Consider the following 22,762-nt stretch of genomic DNA (forward strand, 5'->3'; position numbering starts at 1 on the left):
GGTTCCCAGACATGTGAGTGGCTCAAAGACTTCTGAAGTAATAGAACCCACTACATTATCCCGACGGTGAGTGTCCATCAGTGACTAGGGTATCATTAGGATCATTCCAGGGATGTGTGATAGGAGCGCTATTACTCATATTTTCTATGTGCATAACTGATCTGATGGACAAAGTGGACAGTAATCTGTGGTTGTTTGCTGATGATGTTGTGGTGTATGGAAGGTGTCATCGTTGAGTGATTTAGGAGGATAAAAGATGACTTGGGCAAAGTTCCCAGTTGGTGTGATAAATGACAGCTAACCCTAAATGTAGAAAAATATAAGTTACTGCAGATGAGTTGGAAAAACTAATCCATAATGCCAGAATCCAGCATTAGTAGTGTCATGAATGAAGTCACATTGTTTCAATATCTGGACATAACGTTGCAATGTGATATGAAATGGAACAAACTTGTGAGGGTCATGGTAGGGAGGGCGAATAATCATCTTTCGTTTGTTGGGTGGATTTTACTACAGTGTGGCTCAGCTGTGATGGACATCACATATAGGATACTAGTGTCTGGGATCCACAAGGGGTCAAATTAAAGCAGACATTGGGGTAATTCAGAGGCAGGATACTAGATTTGTTAACAGTAGGTCGAAACAACAACATACAAGTATTATGGAGATGTTTCTGGAACTCAAATGGGAATCCCTGGAGGGATTTTGAGGAACACTGTGCTGACTGCAGAACAATTCTGATTGCACCAACATACATTATGCGTGAGGACCACGAAGATAAGAGACGACAAATTAGGACTCATAGAGAGGCATATAGACATTCACTTTTTCCTCAATCGATTGGCAGATGGAACGGAAAAGGAACTGACTACAGTTGAAATAAAATTACTTGATAGTTGGCACTTCAAACGCCAATAAGAGTAGTCAGCGTCACACTTGAACTGTCTGCTGTTGCCAAACTCCACCAAAATTGGCCAGTCACTTCCAATTCCTGGTTCAGCATTCTTTCTTGATGTATTTGTATCCCGAATTACGAGCCCGACACTTTTATTATGTATTTCATGACACGCGATAGCTACACCAAAAACAACACACATTAACAATGCTAATGAAAGACACACATTTCATTCATAGCACTAACCAAACACTACCGAATAACTCAGCACAAGGTGTAATTCAGTATCATACATATAGTTATCATATTCACAGAGATCATCTTACATTAGATAAGCTTTTCACTACATTGTGTGAAACTGAAATTTTTAAGGTTGCAGTTCATAGTTGCAACTGGGTCACTACATTCACATATATAAATACTTCATGCAGTGCTGTGGCATAGCACAATGGTTGGCAGATTAATCTAATGTGTAGCATGTCGTAGGTTTGAATCTCATCAATGTAGCAAAATTTTTATTTCTAAATCTAACCAAAAGAGTGTGATTATTATTTTCATTCAATTAATTGGTTTAAATGTATTTTTTTTATTTTTAATACTTTGCTGCATCATTTTTCATCATTGTTTTGACTGTTCTATTTGGTCTTATTTTTCTTCCTGTCACTATTTCTTCATTTGGAATCTGCCTCAGTCATCTATAATCCACGAACAAGTGCCCACATGGACTGTTCACTGGTTTCTAACATGGCAGCATGTACAGCTAGAGTAAGGATACTTACAGGTAACAAATGAAACGGAGAAATTTTAATTTGCTTTCAGCCCTGAAATTGAGTTTTTGTTGTCTTGAGTTTACCCTTAAGCGTTAGCTTTAATCGCCATGAACAAAGTGATCATGATATTAGTACTGCTGCAGACTGTTGACCACAATTTTCTCGGCTGGGTTAGGACACAAGTTTACAGTCAGGGATACAAAACGGGTCGTCTTCCCCAGTTCAGTCACTGGTCACTTTAAATCAATAGTCGACAGAGTATCCAACATTTCTGACATACCTTGCACCAGCCACTAGAAAAATTGCTCTGTGTTAAACGTTTAACATAATTTGTGAAGTGAGCCGCTTGTTTGTTGTCACCTGTAACCAAACGGTAGCTGGTAGCCAATGTGGCAACATTGTTGCGGCAAGTGATTGATGTCAACTATCAAGTAATTTTATTCAGACTATTGTAGTGAGACAGGGTACCTTCTGCCATGCACCATATGGTGGCTAGTGGAGTATGTATGTAGATGTGGAATCAGTCTTTCCTTCTCATCCCATCTGGAAAGTCTCCCCTGATCTGCAGTTCTGGGTAACTTTCTCAAAATCTACAATTTTTCCTAGACCTATCCTTCACCCCTCTTCCTTCCACTTCAACCCTTCTGCCTGAAGAATGAGCTACTGGCTCTGAAAGCTTGCCTAATTATAATCTTCTTTTATGTGTGTGTTCTGCCGCCACTTAGCAAGTAGATTGTTTATCTATCCAATTCAATTATCATGTAACCAAAAGCTGCATTTAACACACCAAGTCTCTTTTACCAATCACTTTTAATATGTCCTACAGAATGTACTGTCTATCCTGTCCTTTTTTGAGATTACTGTTTTGTTGTACTTTTCTACAGGCATCATCTTACTTATTAGGAGTCAGTTCCTTCATGTTGTTGTTGTTGTGGTCTTCAGTCCTGAGACTGGTTTGATGCAGCTCTCCATGCTACTCTATCCTGTGCAAGCTTCTTCATCTCCCAGTACCTACTGCAACCTACATCCTTCTGAATCTGCTTAGTGTATTCATCTCTTGGTCTCCCTCTACGATTTTTACCCTCCACGCTGCCCTCCAATGCTAAATTTGTGATCCCTTGATGCCTCAAAACATGTCCTACCAACCGATCTCTTCTTCTAGTCAAGTTGTAGAGCTGCATGTACTCGGGAAAAATTACGGCTGTAGTTTCCCCTTGCTTTCAGCCGTTCGCAGTACCAGCACAGCAAGGCCGTTTTGGTTAATGTTACAAGGCCAGATCAGTCAATCATCCAGACTGTTGCCCCTGCAACTACTGAAAAGGCTGCTGCCCCTCTTCAGGAACCACATGTTTGTCTGGCCTCTCAACAGATACCCCTCCGTTGTGGTTGCACCTACGGTACGGCCATCTGTCTCGCTGAGGCATGCAAGCCTCCCCACCAATGGCAAGGTCCATGGTTCATGGGGGGAGTTCCTTCATAGTCAACAGTTAAGGAATGGGTGGCTGAATTCATATGTAGCATATGTCTCTGTAAGATGACTCATGAACAACTTCCTAGAATTACAATCAAATATGAAAATGCTGAGAAAGAACACAGTGTGATATTGCAAGATCAGTAATTAAAAAGATGTGCAAAACATTTGATGCCGTGGCCATACCAGAAAGTGAGTGGCATGTCTGTTGAAGCCTGACTACAACCTAATGTGAAAAACAATTTGGGACAATCTGACACACAACTGATTCTATGCACCAATCTGTTCCCGTGGATGAAATGAAACAGCAGTTGCACAAAAATAGCCAAGGTGACTTAATCGGAGAGAAAGAGTGGTCATTGTTTTCTAGGATGCAAAAGGGATTTCTATTTTAGATTAGCTTGCAAGACTGAAACAATACCTCACAAATACAATGCAAGTATTCTGACTCAAGTGGATGAAAAAAAATGGAGCCAAGACCCAGGGGGAAAAAAAAAGTTTATTGTCAGTGAAATGCATACGGTCACAAAGGCACTTTCACAATAGGAAAACTGGGAGTTTCAAGTGTGAAGTCTTCAAATATCTATTCCATTCTCCAATTTTTTCACATTCTGACTTTAGCTTCTTCTTCTTTTCTTTTTGTATGAATGATTCACTTAAGACTACATGCGTCACAGCTCAAAACCGTTTTGTGAGTCAACAACTGGATATGTTTTCACTGGTCTGTCTCTTGTAACTCCGTTGGACATGGAGGTAGCAAATGAGGATGTAGGATGTCCATGACATACTGCTGTGCTGTCAGAGTGACCTGAAGTCATATCCGATGCTGCCCCACACGCCCTCTCCCTATGTCATTGTCATACTCACTGACAACTGTCATCGCGGGTCTTGCAGAATGTCTCACTGCTGGTCACATGACAGGTGCAGGTGTGAAAGGGTTACTATGTGCTCGGCGTACATTACAGCAATTCTCCCATGGGCTCGTCAGACACGGTAAACCGGAAGCTTGCTGACAAGCACACCACCCTTACGTTCCCAAGCAGTCCAACATGGGGCCACTACCACATCTGAATGACTCACAAATCTGCATATTGCATAATTCAATCAGCCTGGCAAATGGAGACACCCAATTAGGCCCCTTCAAATTTTGTTGCGTGCTGATAATGCTGACTCACAGAAGTACAGGGCATCTGTGTCCTTCACAGGGATCACTCAACATCTTACACTCTTCACATCTCTTATAGCTCCTACCATTCTTGGTAACAATCCGAGACACAAACAAAGCTAATGCAATCTGGTGGCCTTTGTATCCATTTCAGAGAGTTGCGACTCTCATAATTTACCACTGGTATGCACACTCGTGAAACTACGTTGCTTCAGGGAGCTTCCCTTTTTTTTCTTCAAGCTGTTTAGTTCTTTGAATCCATTTTTCTTGTAGCTCAGAATAATTATTTTATTGTGTAGCAAACTTACAGACTAGCATTCTGGTCTGAGCTGTCGGAGTTGGCGGTCATGTGTGTGTGAGGTGTGCTTGCTTGTGTGAATGAATGGTGTGTATTTCTATTTCTTTTTCTGATGAAGGTTGTGGCCAAAAGCTTATGTGTAAGTGTCTTAACTGTGCCTGTCTGCATTTTAACGTGCCATCTTTATGGTAATTAGCACTCTATCTTTTCCTACACTGCTGATATTCCAACCTGGAGTTTCCATTGTTTGAACTTACGGTCTACTGTTTTATGTTGCAGTGCACTTCTACAAGTGTAATACACAAATGTTGCCTTAGGAAAGAGTCACAATAACATCCACGTCTGCCTTTTGCTATTTTTTACGAAATAGCACATCACACTCGAAATTTAACTTAGCCAATGAAATAAGTTTGAAGATTTATTGTGTGTAAGAGACACGAGGGCCCACTGTGTGGGAAATGTGGGAAGTTCTGTGCAGAGATGGAGTTATCCACAGACGCAGTAAGTCTTGGGAGCTATACGGGTGTTTAAACATCGACACCTGCTGGGATGAGGGGCCACTTACTCTGAGGTGGCGCTGTGCCAGCAACGAGCTCGACCCATTGATTAGCACCACAGATGACAATGAGCAACCAGCTGCTTCTCTGTGCAGAGATATAAAATTTATCGATTTTGGACATCGGGTGACAATCTGTCACATGGAGAACAATGTTTACTCTGGCAATTTTAACACTAATCTAGTGTTCTGCAACATATTAATGTGAAATGTTGTCTATGATGTTGAAGCGTGTAAGTTAAACTGATATCTGAGAATTTGTTGTTTTTGTGGCATTATCTGGAAAATGGCCTCTCTTGCAGCTCCAAGCATAAATGTCAAGTGAAGAAGAATAATTAGCACAGCACACTGGAACCGAGTAGGGATCCGGTTTACTGCTCGGCCACTAAATTACCATATCGTGAGTACACCAGAAGAGACGCTGTACACACTTGCATATACTACATACACAATTATAAGCATCGATCAAGCTACTGCGAAACTGCACTCTGTGTGACTCATCACTACATCAGAATACTGTAAATGTGGTGATTCCAATTTCTTAAGGTCTCTTCCTGTTTGTTTTCATCAGTAGGATCTTATTTTTCAAGTATGTGGGAATCCAATGAGCTGCCTGTTTGGATACATTCTTTCTGTATGTCCCACAAGTTGGATTCCTTGGAGACACATTGTAACAAGAGCTTTTAGGAATTTGCCTGGAGATTTCACACTGGGTTCTGTGTGATGTATCCCATCCTTTATTCTTGGACCTAAGATTTTTACTACAATTTTACATTCTTCTAATTCAGTTTGCTGTTTTCATGTCTTGTGTTGGACAAAGAGTCTCTCTCATGCATAAAGAAATTCTAATTTGATCACTGTTGTACAATGTTAGATTTTAGAGTTCCAGGAAAAATACTTTTAGTTAACTGAGAGACAGTTTGTACTTTCTGAAGTCTGGATTCTATGGCCTTCTTTTCATTATGATGTTCAGTGGTCTTTTTCACCAAATTATTTAAACTATTTAACACCGAATACTATGTCATTGCCTATATAAGTTCACCCAGTGCCATTTTGGTATCAGCCAAGAATTTTTTCTCCAGGTGAAATTAGTAGTCCAATTTTCCTAGCTTGCTCCCTTAATATTTCAAATTGCTTTAGCATATCAGTGATGTCTTTGTCAATTAGTATTATGTCATCGGTATAGGTTACACAATATAATTCTATCTTTAAGTTTACGTTCTAGTCAGTGTAATAGCGCACCTGCTCTTCTCCATTATCTTACAATTTTCTTAGGGGCGTAGTTGAATAGCAATGTGATATGCCATCCCATTTTCATATTCTTATGTCTGTCTTAAATTACACTGCTTGAAAAAAAGTGAGACACTCAGAATGTGGGGAGAAAACAAATTGAAACATAGCTAATTTAGAGGGTATGTGATGTTATTTCAGTGATAACAAAACAGAGTCAAATTTACACAGAACTTATCAGTTTGAGCCCACTTATCAGTACAGCAATGCACCCTGTCTGGCCTGGACAGTGCGGGAGGATGTCGTAAAGCTGCTGCATACCCTCCTGAGAAAGGTGATCCACAACTGTTGTAACTGGACATTGCAATCATGGATACAGGCAGTGGGATGGAGTTGACGTCCATGTTGGTCCCATAATGTTATATCGGGGACAGATATGGGGATTTTGCTGGCCACAGGAGTATATCAACATCACACAGACAATTTAAAGAGACACATACTACATGTGGACAAGCACCGGCCTGTTGAAAAATAGTACCACAATACTATTACACACTGCTGTACCATCAGAGTTCCCACGGCCATTACAAGCCGTGACCTGAAGTCATACCCAATGGCTCCCCACACCATGGGACTCCTTTGTGACCCACCCCCCCCCCCAAAATGTGGAAGAATGGGACCTCTCCCCATCTCCCCGGGTCACTGTCAAACTTCTCCACGATAGTCATTTGGAGCAGTGCAGGACTGGGACTCATCAGTGAACATAATGTGACGCCATTCATTAGCAGTCCGTACTTCTTGATCATGGCACCACTTCACATGCAGTCATTTGCTTGGGTGTTAATGGCAGCCTATGCGCAGGACGGCAATTCCATAGTCTGGCTGCTCCTAGCTGTATGACACAGCACGTTGCAAGGAGACTATTACAGTGAACTCCTGTTTATCCGAAATGATCAGGACGGTGGTCAGTTCCGATAACGAAAATTCCAGATAAATCAAAGTCCCCCTGTTTTCACATGTGAACACTCCAAATTGCGTCAATATTGCGAAATACGATCGTAAAACGTGCGTAGGGTATGTAAAACAGTACTGATGTGGTTGCAAATAACCCTACACTTTTTTACTGAAAAAATTGTGTTGACATGTTAAAAAGGCACCAAACTATGATTGAAAACTCAAAGTTTTTAAATGCTATATAACAAAGCTCGTTTATTTTGCATTCTTACAGAAAAAATCTCCCTTATTTGGCAGCAGGAAAAAACAGGAGTTTTAATTTTATTACCTACTCTTTTGAATAAAAAATAAACTACTGAACAAAATTATGAAACAAATCTAGAGATTACTCAAAGGAACAAAAAGTCTGTCTAGAGGAACTTTCAAGAAAATTAAAAAAAAAAAAAACTTTTTAAGTTATGGACACAGAAGTTCTAGGATGCTTCATTAGAGTTTATTTTTTGGTAATGAAGTCACAAACATCTTTTTCTTTTGTTTTTTTGCTTGAGAAACTATTGCTGCAACAATACATCTCCAACGTTGAAATCAAACTATTTCAGGATAAATCGTCTCCTCCTGTTGGCTGATGTACTCCAGGGCAGTTTGGATCACTTCGTAACAGAATGTGTGAGGAATATTTTTCTCTGATTCATCATCAGAAACATAGTCTTCTAACGCTTTATGATCGGTCACAATTTGGACGATTTCATCCTCAGTCACATGAAAAAATGCCATTTTCCATCCACTCTTCAATGTCTTCGAAGTGTGTGTCTTTACAACCAGCTTCTCCAGTAAATTCACCAAAATTATGTCAGCTTGAGTTTCGGTGTTGTCTCCTCCTTCCCACCACTTAGGTTGCCTTACGATCTAAGAGTTTTTTCCAAGACCTAACAAGAGGAACTGGAGGAATTAGATTCCAAGCTTCAGCAATCAATGAATGACACTTAAAACATCAATTTTTTTAAGAGCTTCCACAAAATCATCTGCAGCATCAATCACACCTATTAAGTATTCCAGCATCTTGTGTCTGTAATGTTTTTCCATCGCCTCAAGAATACCTTGGTCCATCGGTTGACATAGAGATGTGACATTTTGTGGAAGAAATACAACTTTGATATCCCCATCTTGCAGATCACCTGGGTGAGAAGGAGCATTGTCCACAAGAAGTAGCGCTTTTCAAGGAAGTCCTTTTCCTTCCATGTAATTTACTACAGCTGAAACAAACTCTGCCTGGAACCACTCTCTGAAGATGGCACGGCACTGTTCATACATGCCTTAAGACTGATTCGTGTACCTCAGTGGGAAAGCTGGTTGGTTGGTGTCTAAATGCTCTTGGTGTTTTGGATTTGCCAATTAAAGTAAGACACAGTTTATGATTGCCAGTGGCATTACTGCAAGCGAGGACAGTAAATCTTTCTTTGATTTTTTTGTATCTGGAAGCCATTTCTTCTTCTTTAGAGGCAAGGGTTTTCGTTGGCAGCATTTTGTAATTCAACCCAGTTTCATCACATTTGTAAAGTTGATTGTCAGTATAACCTCCTTTGTCAATGATTGTGTGCAGTTTCTTCTTAAAATCAGCATAGCAGCTTCATCCCCAGATAATGATTTGGCACTGATGGCAATTTCATGGATGCCATGCTGCTTCTTGAAATGATCCTGCCAGCCATTACTTCCGAGGAATTCTTGCTTCTTTCCTTCTATCAGCTCATTAGCTCATTTTGACAAATTAGAGGACCTGAAACTGACACACCTTTGGCTCTTATTTATTCGTGCCACAAAAATAATGCCTCTTCTAACTGAGGATGTGCACCTTTTCTCATTGTTTTTCAAGATTTCACTGCGCTGCCCAATGCTTGGCTGGAACAAAAATTTTTCAATTCCTGATCGATTTGTCTTCCGATCAGTAATTGTACTCCTACTCTGCAGCAACTTTTGTGGGTGGCTCACCAGCATCAATTCTCTGCAAAGTGTGATGCTCTTTTTCCAACAAGATCACATTCATTTTATGTTACGTGCCCGTAGTCACGTTCAGTGTTCTTTTTACAGACACTCGACTGAGTCCTTTATGGTTTTTGGCCCCTTTTATCTCTGGACACTTTAAGGCACATAGTGGGAGCACAAAACCTCAAATCAGAAACACACAAATGCACAACTTGACAACACTCGAGATGCACTAGACAAACTTTTGATTTTTGAAACCAGGCTGTGGCAGCCATCAAATGAAAGCATTCGATACATCTATGCCATTTCCTCTGTTCTACCCAAGCCCACGTGGCAACACAACAGGGTGTTGTACGTTCACTGTTAAACACTCAGCTTTGATGTACCGACAACAAGTGGAAAGAGTTAGGCGGCGCACTCTAATTGTCAGTTTCGACAGGCCTACGTTGCGCTCCATAGAACAATACTGTATGTACTGTACTTCCAAGGAGTTCCAATAGATGGCAGTGGCATGAAACCATGCAATACGAATAAGAAACGCACTAGAGCTTCAACCAACACACGCACGAATTGACGATACTTGGACTTTTGACACGCACCAGTGCACTGATTAGCAGTAGATTGCCAAAAAACACCAGCAAATGCTTGGCTCCAGGTGCACGGAAATTGAAACTTGTCAAGTGTCAATCTAGCTAGCCAAAAGTGTAGCTGCACGAGAGTTTACTGTACTTGTTCTCAGATGGCAGTCACAGACGTGAACAGGTTACAATGTACTCAGTACACTACACAGTGATGCTCCCTTGTAGTGGTCTGATGTAGTCAACTGGAACATTGATGATGAGTAAGCCCTTACTTTCCAACATCAGGCCACTGTCAGATCCAAATACTCCAAAAATACAGATGTTGCAAGGTTTAACCAGGGGACCAAATGGACATCCACAATGAGGTTTCTTTCAAACTCTCATCAGATAATGCTGTCTCACACCAATATGCAGCACCTTCATATCCTCCAGAGTGATGATTCAACATCTGACGCTATTCACATCCCTTATATACCACACGATGCTTGCTAAACAGCAATAAAAAAAAAAGAACACTAATGAATAATGAAGGAAAAGACAGACTGTTACTTACCATAAAGAAGATACCTTAGGCTGCAGATGGGAAGAATTAAAAGACACTTACATAAAGCTTTCAGCCACAGCCTTCATCAGTAAGTAGTAATCTGTCTTTTCCAACATTGTTGATATTCCTACTGGAGTTTCCATTGTTTCAAGGACACTGATGCTTTTCTGTGAGTGTTTGCTTTATGATGTTTTCTGCATTTTAGCTTTTTTTTGAAAAAGAAAAAAAAAGAAAGAAAGAAAGAAAAAAAAAAAAAGATTTGTTGCTGGAAAACTTCTGAAGTCCAATAAAGGAGTTACAACAGCCATATATGGTTATCTGGTGGACCTTGCAGAACCAAATTCTAGGGCTGAAATATACTGTTGACCAATGGGCATTAATCAGAATGAATACTAAATAAAAAATTAAATCCAAGTTTACACAAAAAACACAGGTTCTATCACTGTTGCTTTTCATTCTATTTTGCTCTTATGTTTGCTATGACTTGTTAAGCAGAAATTTTCTTTCTATCTACAGAGTTACATTTGCTGTAATGTATCTTACCTCCATGTTGTTTCTTCTTTCTTCTCAATGCTGCCCCAATCATGGCAAGCAAGTCATCCTCACTGCATTTGCTTCGTATTGCATCTCTGAAACAACAGTTAAAACACCCGTTAAACAGTACCAGGCAATTACCACACAGTGAAATGTTGGTACACTAAAAAGGAAGAAAAACTTTGCAGAAATCTTCAACAGTAATCTTGTAGTCTGCAGTAGGCAACAGCAGGATAACAAACCCACTGGACAAGAATGGGAAAGTCATGATAGAAGTTACTTTTATTTTTATAAATAAACATGTATCTTACACAAATGCTCAAGAGTATACATAGGATCTCGGGCTGAAGAGGTGGAGCAGAAACTGACATTAGTTTTGTTGAAGAGGGAGTACTGGAACACAGCACAATTTCTTGCAAAATGAAGCCAAATTTATTGATAAACTCTTAATTAATTGCCAAGCTCACTAATGTGACCATTTTATAACAGGTACTTACTGCTTGGAGTATATGTGACTTTTCAGGCTTGCCTAATAGATCTGTTGCAAAAACACTTTGGGTTCCCCACCAGATAACATTATGCAAGTCCCTCCCTCAATATTTCAGTGACACAACGTTTTGGCATCTTCAGGTGGTGGTGATTTCCACCATCACTGCTGCAAGATGCAACTGGCAATTTCCACGTGACAGCTTTGAAATTTATCATGTGGATGACTATGACCATCATATTTAGAATTCAGAGGATTTCATAGAATACCTGAAGATGCTTAAACTAGAACTTTCAGATCTTTTAGTTAGCTCAAATGTTATATCATTACTTACAAAAGTGCCCCTGCAGCCCTCATTAGAGGTTATTAGCAGCAAGTTTGAGAAAGAAATTGTGATGCTGTTTAAACATGTGCATACCTCATCCTATTTCTTATGTAACACCAACTACTTTAATCAAGTGGACAGTGTTCCCATGGGAGATCCTCTATTTCCCTTAGTAAATATCCAACATTCCTCCTTCTGGCAGAATGCTGAAGAGACATTTGTGGTGTGGCCCACATAATACAGACACTACCTATGTCCCTGCAGCATTTGCACTCGCTCCATCTGAATATTCAGTTCACTGTGGAAGTACAAAAAGATAGCAGCTTACCATTCCTGGATGTCACGGTTAGAAGAAAAGCTGACATAGCACTGGGGCTTAGTCTCTACTGCAAACTGATACACGCAGAGTTATATTTGAGGTCCAAAAGTTGCCGTCACCCTGCACAATGTGGTAGTGTCTTACACTCCCTGGCACATAGAGCACACGTGATTTCAGATACCGACAGTCTGCCTGGTGAACTGTAACACCTAAGAACAGTGTTCCAGCAGAATGTTTATTCTTGTAAACAGATTTGCAATGTGTTCTGAGCAAAGCAAGTTCAGTGTAGGGATGTAAATGAAGATACTTAGACAAGCACTGCAAATGGCTTTCTTGCCATATTTCAGTGGCATGTTTTCAAAATTAAAAGAATCGCTAAGAGAAACAGAATCAAGTGTGTTTTTCGTCTACCAGCAAAACTAAGGAATTGTTTGTGTTCAGTTAAAGACAATCTTGACCTTAGAAAACACAGATCATATATAAGATCTGATGCCATTATGGGAAACCTTATATAGGGCAGACACCTCACATTGTGCAAGAACACTGTGTTCAACAGCGCTGACAAAAATGCCACCCAGTAAATTAATGGTAGCAGAGCACTGCCTGAATACAGGGCACCACACGTTTCCCAAGAGGACTGAAATTGTATCCTCAGCATCATCACTCTAGGACTGTGTTTTTAAGAATGAGGCATGTATCCATACGGTGGGCAATCTTACCAACAGGAATATGGAATTTTGACTAAGCACTGCCCAGAATCCAGCACTGACTGCCATGAAATTAAAACAGTAGAAACCAGATCCTCCGATGTATGACCTGATGCAGTACCTTGCAGAGAGTTAATTCAGCTCTTAACCACACGAGTGTCCAGAAGTGCAGTCATTGCCCACAACACATAAGCAGAAGGCTACTATGAATGGCATTTACATCCAACTGGGAGTGCCTGTCCACACATTCGTACTCCTGCTTCTAGCCTGACAAATTTCAATTCTGCTGTGCGAATATCACCAGCCACATCTTGCAGCAGTGATGACAGGACCCACCACTACCTGAAGATGACGAACAGTTGTGTTGGTGAAATATTGTGAGGCTTGGACAAAGTTATTCAGTGGCAAATCTGAGAAGATTTGTATACATTATTTTTCTGTGACGCAGGTAATGTGCAGCAAAATGTGATAACTTTCTTTATTTTCCTTTTTGTACATTTCAAAATACCCCAAAAATTGGTGAGAAACACTGAACATATGACATAACCAGATGACACACCCCACAGCATGTGCAGCAGTCGGGGTTGAGTGTAAATGAATGATTGAGCAGTGCAATACTTTCATTTGAGCAAACAGAGCAAATTTCGAAAACATTTTGTAAATATGATCTGTTGTAAATGTAGATGTTAAAAATTATTGTCCCTGCTGTAATCAAGCAAAAGCAGTTCTGCTTTTGTGTTTATTGCTTCTGTCCCTTCTCTTGTTAGTAAAGAAAACATAGGTCATTTAATGGCGATGATGCTATTCTGAAGTTTATACTCATCTACTTGTTATGCAATATGGTAGGTTTTCATTGTACTGTACTTTGCAAGAAATCAAGGAAACTGCAAGACCGGTAAATAAAATAATAAACTTCTATATATAAAAATAAAGATGAGGTGACTTACCGAACGAAAGCGCTGGCAGGTCGATAGACACACAAACAAACACAAACATACACACAAAATTCAAGCTTTCGCAACAAACTGTTGCCTCATCAGGAAAGAGGGAAGGAGAGGGGAAGACGAAAGGAAGTGGGTTTTAAGGGAGAGGGTAAGGAGTCATTCCAATCCCGGGAGTGGAAAGACTTACCTTAAGGGGAAAAAAGGACAGGTATACACTCGCACACACGCACATATCCATCCACACATAAAGACACAAGCAGACATATATATATCTGCTTGTGTCTGTATGTGTGGATGGATATGTGCGTGTGTGCGAGTGTATACCTGTCCTTTTTCCCCCTAAGGTAAGTCTTTCCGCTCCCGGGATTGGAATTTTACTATCATTACTTTTTTTTTTTTTTTTTTTTTTTTTTTTTTTTTTTTTTTTTTTTTTACTTGTACCACACATATTCCACACGGTTCATGCTCACTCCTTCAATGATACTGCCCATCCTTCTCTAGTGTGTGAGTTGTCCCTGCTTTCCTGCGTGTTTGTTGGTTTAAACACCCTTGTTTCAAAAGAGAGTGACAGCTTAGATACAGTCTTGTCAACATTTTGTATTTTTATTTAGCAATTATTGTTTGAGCCTTATAGGTGAATGTCACAAGATATTGTCAACCACTGCATTCACTAGATGGGAATGGGGTTCATGGGGTTCATTTTTTAAGTTGCTGTTATCTTTTTCATCCTATCTTGGACTAGCTTTTCCATACTCCCACTCTATTTTACGTAGCCAAACAGTTATCCGCCCTTGCAAACTTGCTCCTTTACTACCAAGTCAACTAATACTGGGCAGCATAACAGAAGTTCCAATATCCAGTCTTTCACCACAATTCACCTACACACACTTTTCACTCACTGATTTTCTTTTTTCAATGTCATAAATATTTTGCTTTCACAGGCTGCTGTGCTTTGAACATAAAATTGTAGGAACATCTGCCTCACATGTCTTTTTTTTTTTTTTTTTTAATTAAAGAATATGTTCCTTGCTTATTCCTATTTGCTTCTGATACATTTCCATTCTCACTTTTATTTTGTTTTGATCCATTTCTTTTTTCTTTGATAGACAAGTCAAACAACAATGGCAATATGTTGCAGCCCCCTGTGTTTCACCCTACTTACTATGAACTTACTTTTCTTAGCTTCCAATTTTATTAGTCATTTGGTATTTAAGATACTTAAATTAATTGTTTGACCCTGTATTTTTATATCTTATGTTACCTTCGGTTGATAAAGGATTTCTGGTATGCTCACAAAGAGAGAGCTGATTCTTCCCACCCCTCACCCCCCTTACCATGTCCTGAAACAAACTTATCGCCAAGTCTTAGTCTAGTCATCAATTTAAAAGTGTCAGTTGTTGGTCCCATTGTCTAATAATTTGTACATTTATACACATGAAGTTCCAATTTTTATTTGGAACATATAGACTCTGATAATCATGAATCACAGTTCAAATGGCTCTGGGCACTATGGGACTTAACATCTGAGCCAAGGCAGGATTCAAACCTGCGACCGTAGCAGTCGCGCAGTTCTGGACTGAAGCACCTAGAACCGCTCGGCAACGGTGGCTGGCGAATCATAGTTACCATCACATGGACAGAAATACTGTGTTAACTTTAATACAACACAGGGACATAGCCAAAAATGTCTTTACATAATTTCCAGTTCTGATTACTTTCCTTTAATTTAATCTCACAAATAGGTTAGTGTAACATGATGTTGACAGAGGCAAATTATATATACTCACAAATTATTTAGCTAGAGGTATCTGGTTTGTATGTCTGGGAGGGAGGAGGGTGCAAGCTGAAAACTTCAAGAAAAGATTACTCATTTCATACCTGCTGGATTTAACTGCAGTTTATCTCTTCCATATACCAACCACATACCTAATGTGCATGGCAAACAGTTTGAAAGTATTATTCTATACTCAGCATTTGGAACTATCAGTTCCTTCATGAGAGAGGAAAGAGGGATAAGTTTCTGAAGGTCTCAAAGGTCACTCGGACTCCATGACTAATGTGAGGACAAGAGGAACGAATGTGTCTATAAGAAGTTTTGGAATTTCACCTCCTGAAGGTAAAATACTGATCACTCTGTCAGTCTTCTAGTAATTTTATGGTTTCCTCGCACGAATTTTCACTTGGACATGATTATTCTATGTTTCATCACTCACCTGAGAGATATCTCTGAATACCCAAAGAGACACACCTCCAAATTGCCATCAGCTGTTATCTGTAAACGGTTGCACGTGCCACAGAAGTGTTCACTCATTGAGGTAATAAATCCCACACGTCCCTTGAAGCCCGGGACATGGCATGCCTGCAAAAAGAAATTGTAAGAAAATAGCTACTGCTGTTGTGTAAATACTATAAATGTGTTGCTCACCAAGTGGAGGAAGGAGAAAATGTGCATTAAGGGGAGTTTGAACGCCCTATCCTGACAATGTTAAATTTGGTGACTTAACTTCCCCGTATTTCAGGAACAACTGTAGCCATTGACAAGAAACTTTTACAGGACATTAAACTATATGTTCTGAGTCTTACAATAATTGCATTTCAGCCACTGCTTTTGGAAATGCAATTTTTTAATTACACAGTTAAAATTTTGTGTACTTTTTTGTATGTTATTCTAAATAATTTTATTTATGCATAATATTATGTTCTTCTTTTAGTTCAGAAGACTCAGAATACGTATGTTATTACTCCCTGAAAATTTTAATTCGCTACTCGAAGTAGTTTCTGAGATTTAGGGAAAAATGCAAGAGAAAATCTAAATTTTCAAGAAGAGTTTTTAAAGTTTTAATAGACTGTAACTCAATATATGCTTAACATTTTATTTTTAGTCACTCAGAAGCACCCTGCACCATACTGCATATCATCCTCTTGACCTTTTTTAAGTTTTTTCTTGTTTTCTTCTTTCTGGACTCCGTAGTGGCCAACTGTGCTGCATACAGTGCTTTACCATTGCAAACCTTGTCCATCCATTCAAATTCTCTGATGCAGTTTGCTCCAGAATTAATTCCCATATGTTGTAGCACTTTCACGCTACCAATGTTGCCATCATTAAAAGCAATAACAGCATGACTGACCCCCACTTTAGTGTCTTCATTACAAGAAAAACATTTTTTGGTCTACATCTACATCTACATCCATACTCCTCAAGCCACCTGACGGTGTAGGCTACCTTGAGTACCTCTATTAGTTCTCCCTTCTATTCCAGTCTCGTATTGTTCGTGGAAAGAAGGATTGTTGGTATGCCTATGTGCAGGCTCTAATCTCTCTCATTTTATTCTCATCGTCTCTTCGCGAGATATACGTAGGAGGGAGCAATATACTGCTTGACTCCTCGGTGAAGGTATGTTCTCGAAACTTCAACAAAAGCCCGTACAGAGCTACTGAGCGTCTCTCCCGCAGAGTCTTCCACTGGAGTTTATCTAACATCTCCGTAATGCTTTCATGATTACTAAATGATCCTATAACGAAGCATGCTGCTCTCTGTTGGATCTTCTCTATCTCTTCTATCAACCCTATCTGGTACGGATCCCACACTGCTGAGCAGTATTCAAACAGTGGGCGAACAAGTGTACTGTAACCTAATTCCTTTGTTTTCGGATTGCATTTCCTTAGGATTCTTCCAATGAACCTCAGTCTGGCATCTGATTTACCGACGATCAACTTTATATGATCATTCCATTTTAAATCACTCCTAATGCATACTCCCAGATAATTTATGGAATTAACTGCTTCCAATTGCTGACCTGTTATATTGTAGCTAAATGATATGGGATCTTTCTTTCTATGTATTCGCAGCACATTACACTTGTCTACATTGAGATTCAATTGCCATTCCCTAAACCATGCATCAATTCGCTGCAGATCATCCTGCATTTCAGTACAATTTACCATTGTTGCAACCTCTTGATATACCACAGCATCATCTGCAAAAAGCCTCAGTGAACTTCCGATTTCATTCACAATGTCATTTATGTATATTGTGAATAGCAACAGTCCTACGACACTCCCCTGCAGTACACCTGAAATTACTCTTACTTCGGAAGACTTCTCTCCATTGAGAATGACATGCTGCATTCTGTTATCTAGCAACTCTTCAATCCAATCACATAATTGGTCTGACAGTCCATATGCTCTTAAATTGTTCATTAAACGATTGTGGGGAACTGTATCGAATGCCTTGCAGAAGTCAAGAAACACAGCATCTACCTGGGAACCCGTGTCTAAGGCCCTCTGAGTCTCGTGGACGAATAGCGCGAGCTGGGTTTCACACGATCGTCTTTTTCGAAACCCATGCTGATTCCTACAGAGTAGATTTCTAGTTTACAGAAAAGTCATAATACTCGAACATAATACATGTTCTAAAATTCTACAACTGATCGACGTTAGAGATATAGGTCTATAGTTCTGCACATATGTTCGACGTCCCTTCTTGAAAACGGGGATGACCTGTGCCCTTTTCCAATTCTTTGGAACGCTACGATCTTGTAGAGACCTACGGTACACTGCTGCAATAATGGGGGCAAGTTCCTTCGCATACTCTGTGTAATATTGAACTGGTATCCCATCAGGTCCAGCGGCCTTTCCTCTTTTGAGTGATTTTAATTGTTTCTCTATCCCTCTGTCATCTATTTCAATATCTACCATTTTGTCATCTGTGCGACAATCTAGAGAAGGAACTACAGTGCAGTCTTCCTCTGTGAAACAGCTTTGGAAAAAGACATTTAGTATTTCGGCCTTTAGTCCATCATCCTCTGTTTCAGTACCTTTTTGGTCACAGAGTGTCTGGACATTTTGTTCTGATTCACCTACCGCTTTGACATAGGAGCAAAATTTCTTAGGATTTTCTGCCAAGTCAGTACATAGAACTTTACTTTCGAATTCATTTAACGCCTCTCGCATGGCCCTCCTCACATTACATTTCGCTTCGCGTAATTTTTGTTTGTCTGCAAGGTGTTGGCTATGTTTATGTTTGGTGTGAAGTTCCCTTTGCTTCTGCAGCAGTTTTCTAACTTGGTTGTTGTACCACGCTGGCTCTTTTCCATCTCTTACGATCTTGCTTGGCACATACTCATCTGACGCATATTGTACGATGGTTTTGAACTTTGTCCACTGATCCTCAACACTATCTGTACTTAAAACAAAACTTTTGTGTTGAGCCGTCAGGTACTCTGAAATCTGATTTTTGTCACTTTTGCTAACCAGAAAAATCTTCGTACCTTTTTTAATATTTCTATTTACGGCTGAAATCATCGATGCAGTAACCGCTTTATGATCACTGATTCCCTGTTCTGCGTTAACTGTTTCAAATAGTTCAGCTCTGTTTGTCACTAGAAGGTCTAATATGTTATCACCACGAGTCGGTTCTCTGTTTAACTGCTCAAGGTAGTTTTCAGATAAAGCTCTTAAAAAATTTCACTGGATTCTTTGTCCCTGCCACCCGTTATGAAAGTTTGAGTCTCCCAGTCTATATCCGGCAAATTAAAATCTCCACCCAGAACTATAACATGTTGGGCAAATCTACTCGAAATATTTTCCAAATTATCCTTCAGGTGCTCAGCCACAACAGCTGCTGAGCCAGGGGGCCTATAGAGACATCCCATTACCATGTCTGAGCCTGCTTTAACCGTGACCTTCACCCAAATTATTTAAAATTTCGGATCTCCGTCAATTTCCTTCGATACTATTGCACTTCTTATTGCTTTAAACATGCCTCCCCCTTCACTGTCCAGCCTGTCTCTGCGGTATACACTCCAATCTGAGTTTAGAATTTCATTACTGTTTACATCTGGTTTCAGCCAACTTTCTGTCCCTAGTACTATGTGGGCATTGTGACCGCTTATTAATGAGAGCAGTTCTGGGACCTTTCTATAGACGCTCCTGCAGTTTACTATTAGCACATTAATATTGTTATTCCCTGTTGCATTTTGTCTACTCCTACCTTGCCGCATCTCAGGAGGTGTCTTGTCGGGCCTAGGGAGGGAATTCTCTAACCTAAAAAACCCACATGTGCACTCCACATATACTCCGCTACCCTTGTAGCCACTTCCTGCATGTAGTGCATGCGTGACCTATTCAGGGGGACCCTACATTTCTCCACCCGATAGCGGAGGTCGAGAAATTTGCACCCCAGATCTCCGTAGAATCGTCTGAGTCCCTGGTTTAAGCCTTCCACTCGGCTCCAAACCAGAGGATCACTATCGGTTCTGGGAACGATACTACAAATAGCTAGCTCAGATTCCACCCCGCGAGGCTTTCCGCCTTCACCAACTCCGCTAACCGCCTGAACGAACTGAGGATGACCTCTGAACCCAGACGGCAGGAGTCATTGGTGCCGACATGAGCAACAATTTGCAGTCGGGTGCACCCAGTGCTCTCTATCACTGCCGGCGCGGTCTCCTCCACATCTCGGATGAGACCCCCGGCAAGCAGACAGAGTGAACACTGACCTTCTTCCCCGACCTTTCCGCTATTTCCCTAAGCGGCTCCATCACCCGCCTAACGTTGGAGCTCCCAATAACTAATAAACCCCTCCCCCCATGTGCCTGCTCGGACCTTGCTGAAGGAGTGGCCACATGTCCACTCACAGGCAGAACGGGCGATGCCACACGGCCAGGCTCCACACTGACCCTCCACCTTGTGCGCCGCGAATGCCGCTGAACCCGCCACTCCCCTTGGGAAGAGGGTGGCACAACCGCGCCCGGTATCCGCAAAGATGTGTCGACAGCAGGGTCAGTGGGTGAAGCATGTAACACCTGGGGTGTACCATGCAACGCACCAGACTCACCACTGCCTGAAGACGGCTAACCGCGGCCATCAACACGTTCAGCTGTTTGCGAACAGTGGCCAGCTCCTCCTGTGTCCGTACACAGCAGTCTCACATCCTATCCATCTTAAGAAATCAATTTACTGTAGAGAGTTAATCAACTTATAATTAGACTGCTAATTCACTAAAGGCGGCTGATAGTTGACTAAACTGTGGTTACTAGACACTTCCTGTAGAAAACAATGAAAATAGCACTACCTGTCTCTGGACTGTATTGAAAACAAACACTAGCACTACTGGCACTATGGCTGACTAAACGGACTTTCTCTGACTGTATTCAAAACAAACACAAAATCTATGGAACACTATTACTAGCACTCGACAATTAAAGCTTCCTAAAAGCAAAAACACACGGAAGAAGAAGTTACAAGTAAGAAAAATAGAGTTAATACTTAAATCAGCATAGCTCGCTGCATAGCAGACGTGACGCAGACGGCAGTTACGACGACACTGACGCTATAAGATTATTGAACGACTCATTGGGATTTTGAGTCTGACAATGCAGACACTTCTTCAATAATTCAGGATTGCCAGGTCTCTGTAAACAGGTTTTATGATATCCACAACTGCTGCTGGGATATAATGTTTATGGCTGTATGACCTGTTTGAGTACTGGGCATTGCGGTAATTGCACCATGAACCAGATCCAGGAGGGCATGACCAACACATTCCAGTTCTGTGATAAGCTTCTCACCATAAGGCTGAGTGGCTACTACACTGTTATATGCATTTGAGTCTGCACAACCTAAGAACTTAGTGTAACACACTCCCCTTTAGTTTACAGATCGATTATAAATTTCAACAGCTGCACAGGCCTCCGTACGACTAGTTGTCCTTCATAATTTCTGTCACAGATATGCCCTTCTTCATTCCCTGATTTATACTTATAAGAATGTTTGGTTAAAATCTGGAAATCTATTAGCTTTCCAGTATCCACCACTGGTCACTGTAGCAACAGAATTCTTAGAACTTCAGCTGCGCTTCTACCAAGTGCCCCAAAAGCTACTGATATGTCAATCATACCATCGTTTATTTCAGCAGCTTCATTTGCAGCACCCTTAATTGACTCACATGCAGTGGATTTCACAGCAGCTCCAATAAATCCTGCATACTTGTCCATTTTACAAAGTGGGCGTGGCATATACATCACGACACACATTGTTTCTGCTGCAGTGTGTCCTTTGCCAATAGCTCTCAATCCATAAAACCACCTAACATTTATTTCAAAATAATTATCTTAACACTTATCAGAACTCCAAAATGAATGAGTATATTTACAACTGGCAGAATTAATGATAAGTTTCCTGGCTAGTCCATTTGATACCTCAATGTCTTCAAGTAAACTAACTGGCCCTCCACATACATACAGCACACACATTCACATAACACCCCTGTTACGATGTGTAGATGTATCAGAATATAACCTAACCTACCATTTACATGAGTTTTGTTTTGAGATAACTGTGTTATCACTATGTTTTATTTTAATCTTCGAAGCACTAATGGGTGTTTCTCTAGATACTCATGAGTTTGCGAGTATTTCATTGTCTGTAACTTCACACACCACATGCTGAACACAATGTTTCTCTTTATTCAAAAATTTATTACCATGAAACCCACATTTCTTAAAAACACTTCATTTTGGAGTCATACTTTTTGAGAGATTTACCAGTCTATTCGTCACTATTCCTCAGAAAAATGTTAGCACTTCGATATACAAAGCATGTTTATACTATGAAAAGATACGATACTATTTTTGACAGTGCTACCAATACAAACACATAATTTAACCTTTATAACACAGCAATCCACAGCTTTCTACAGGGTGGTCCATTGATAGTGACCGGGCCAAATATCTCACATAATAAGCATCAAATGAAAAAACTACAAAGAACGAAATTCGTCTAGCTTGAAGGGAGAAACCAGATGGCGCTATGGTTGGCCTGGTAGATGGCACTGCCATGGGTCAAACTCATATCAACTGCATTTTTTTAAAATAGGAACCCCCATTTTTTATTACATATTCATGTAGTACATAAAGAAATATGAATGTTTTAGCTGGACCACTTTTTTCGCTTTGTGATAGATGGGGCTGTAATAGTAAAAAATGGTTCAAATGGCTCTG

The 22,762-nt window shown here is 40.3% G+C and overlaps 1 protein-coding gene across 1 annotated transcript in view; it reads right to left on the reverse strand.

Moving 5' to 3' along the window:
• The window catches only part of LOC124605201 (molybdenum cofactor biosynthesis protein 1-like), a 64,570-nt gene that overhangs the window by 11,133 nt on the left and 30,675 nt on the right, over positions 1–22,762 (reverse strand). Inside the window, exons 5-6 of the mRNA XM_047136735.1 lie at positions 15,974–16,119; positions 10,988–11,073 (exon numbers count right to left, since the gene is read on the reverse strand). Of these exons, the coding sequence (XP_046992691.1) occupies positions 10,988–11,073; positions 15,974–16,119 (232 nt within the window). The remainder of the gene's footprint in view (positions 1–10,987; positions 11,074–15,973; positions 16,120–22,762) is intronic.

The sequence above is a fragment of the Schistocerca americana genome, chromosome 3 (genome assembly GCF_021461395.2).
Source record: "Schistocerca americana isolate TAMUIC-IGC-003095 chromosome 3, iqSchAmer2.1, whole genome shotgun sequence".
NCBI classification, from domain to species: Eukaryota; Metazoa; Arthropoda; class Insecta; order Orthoptera; family Acrididae; genus Schistocerca; species Schistocerca americana.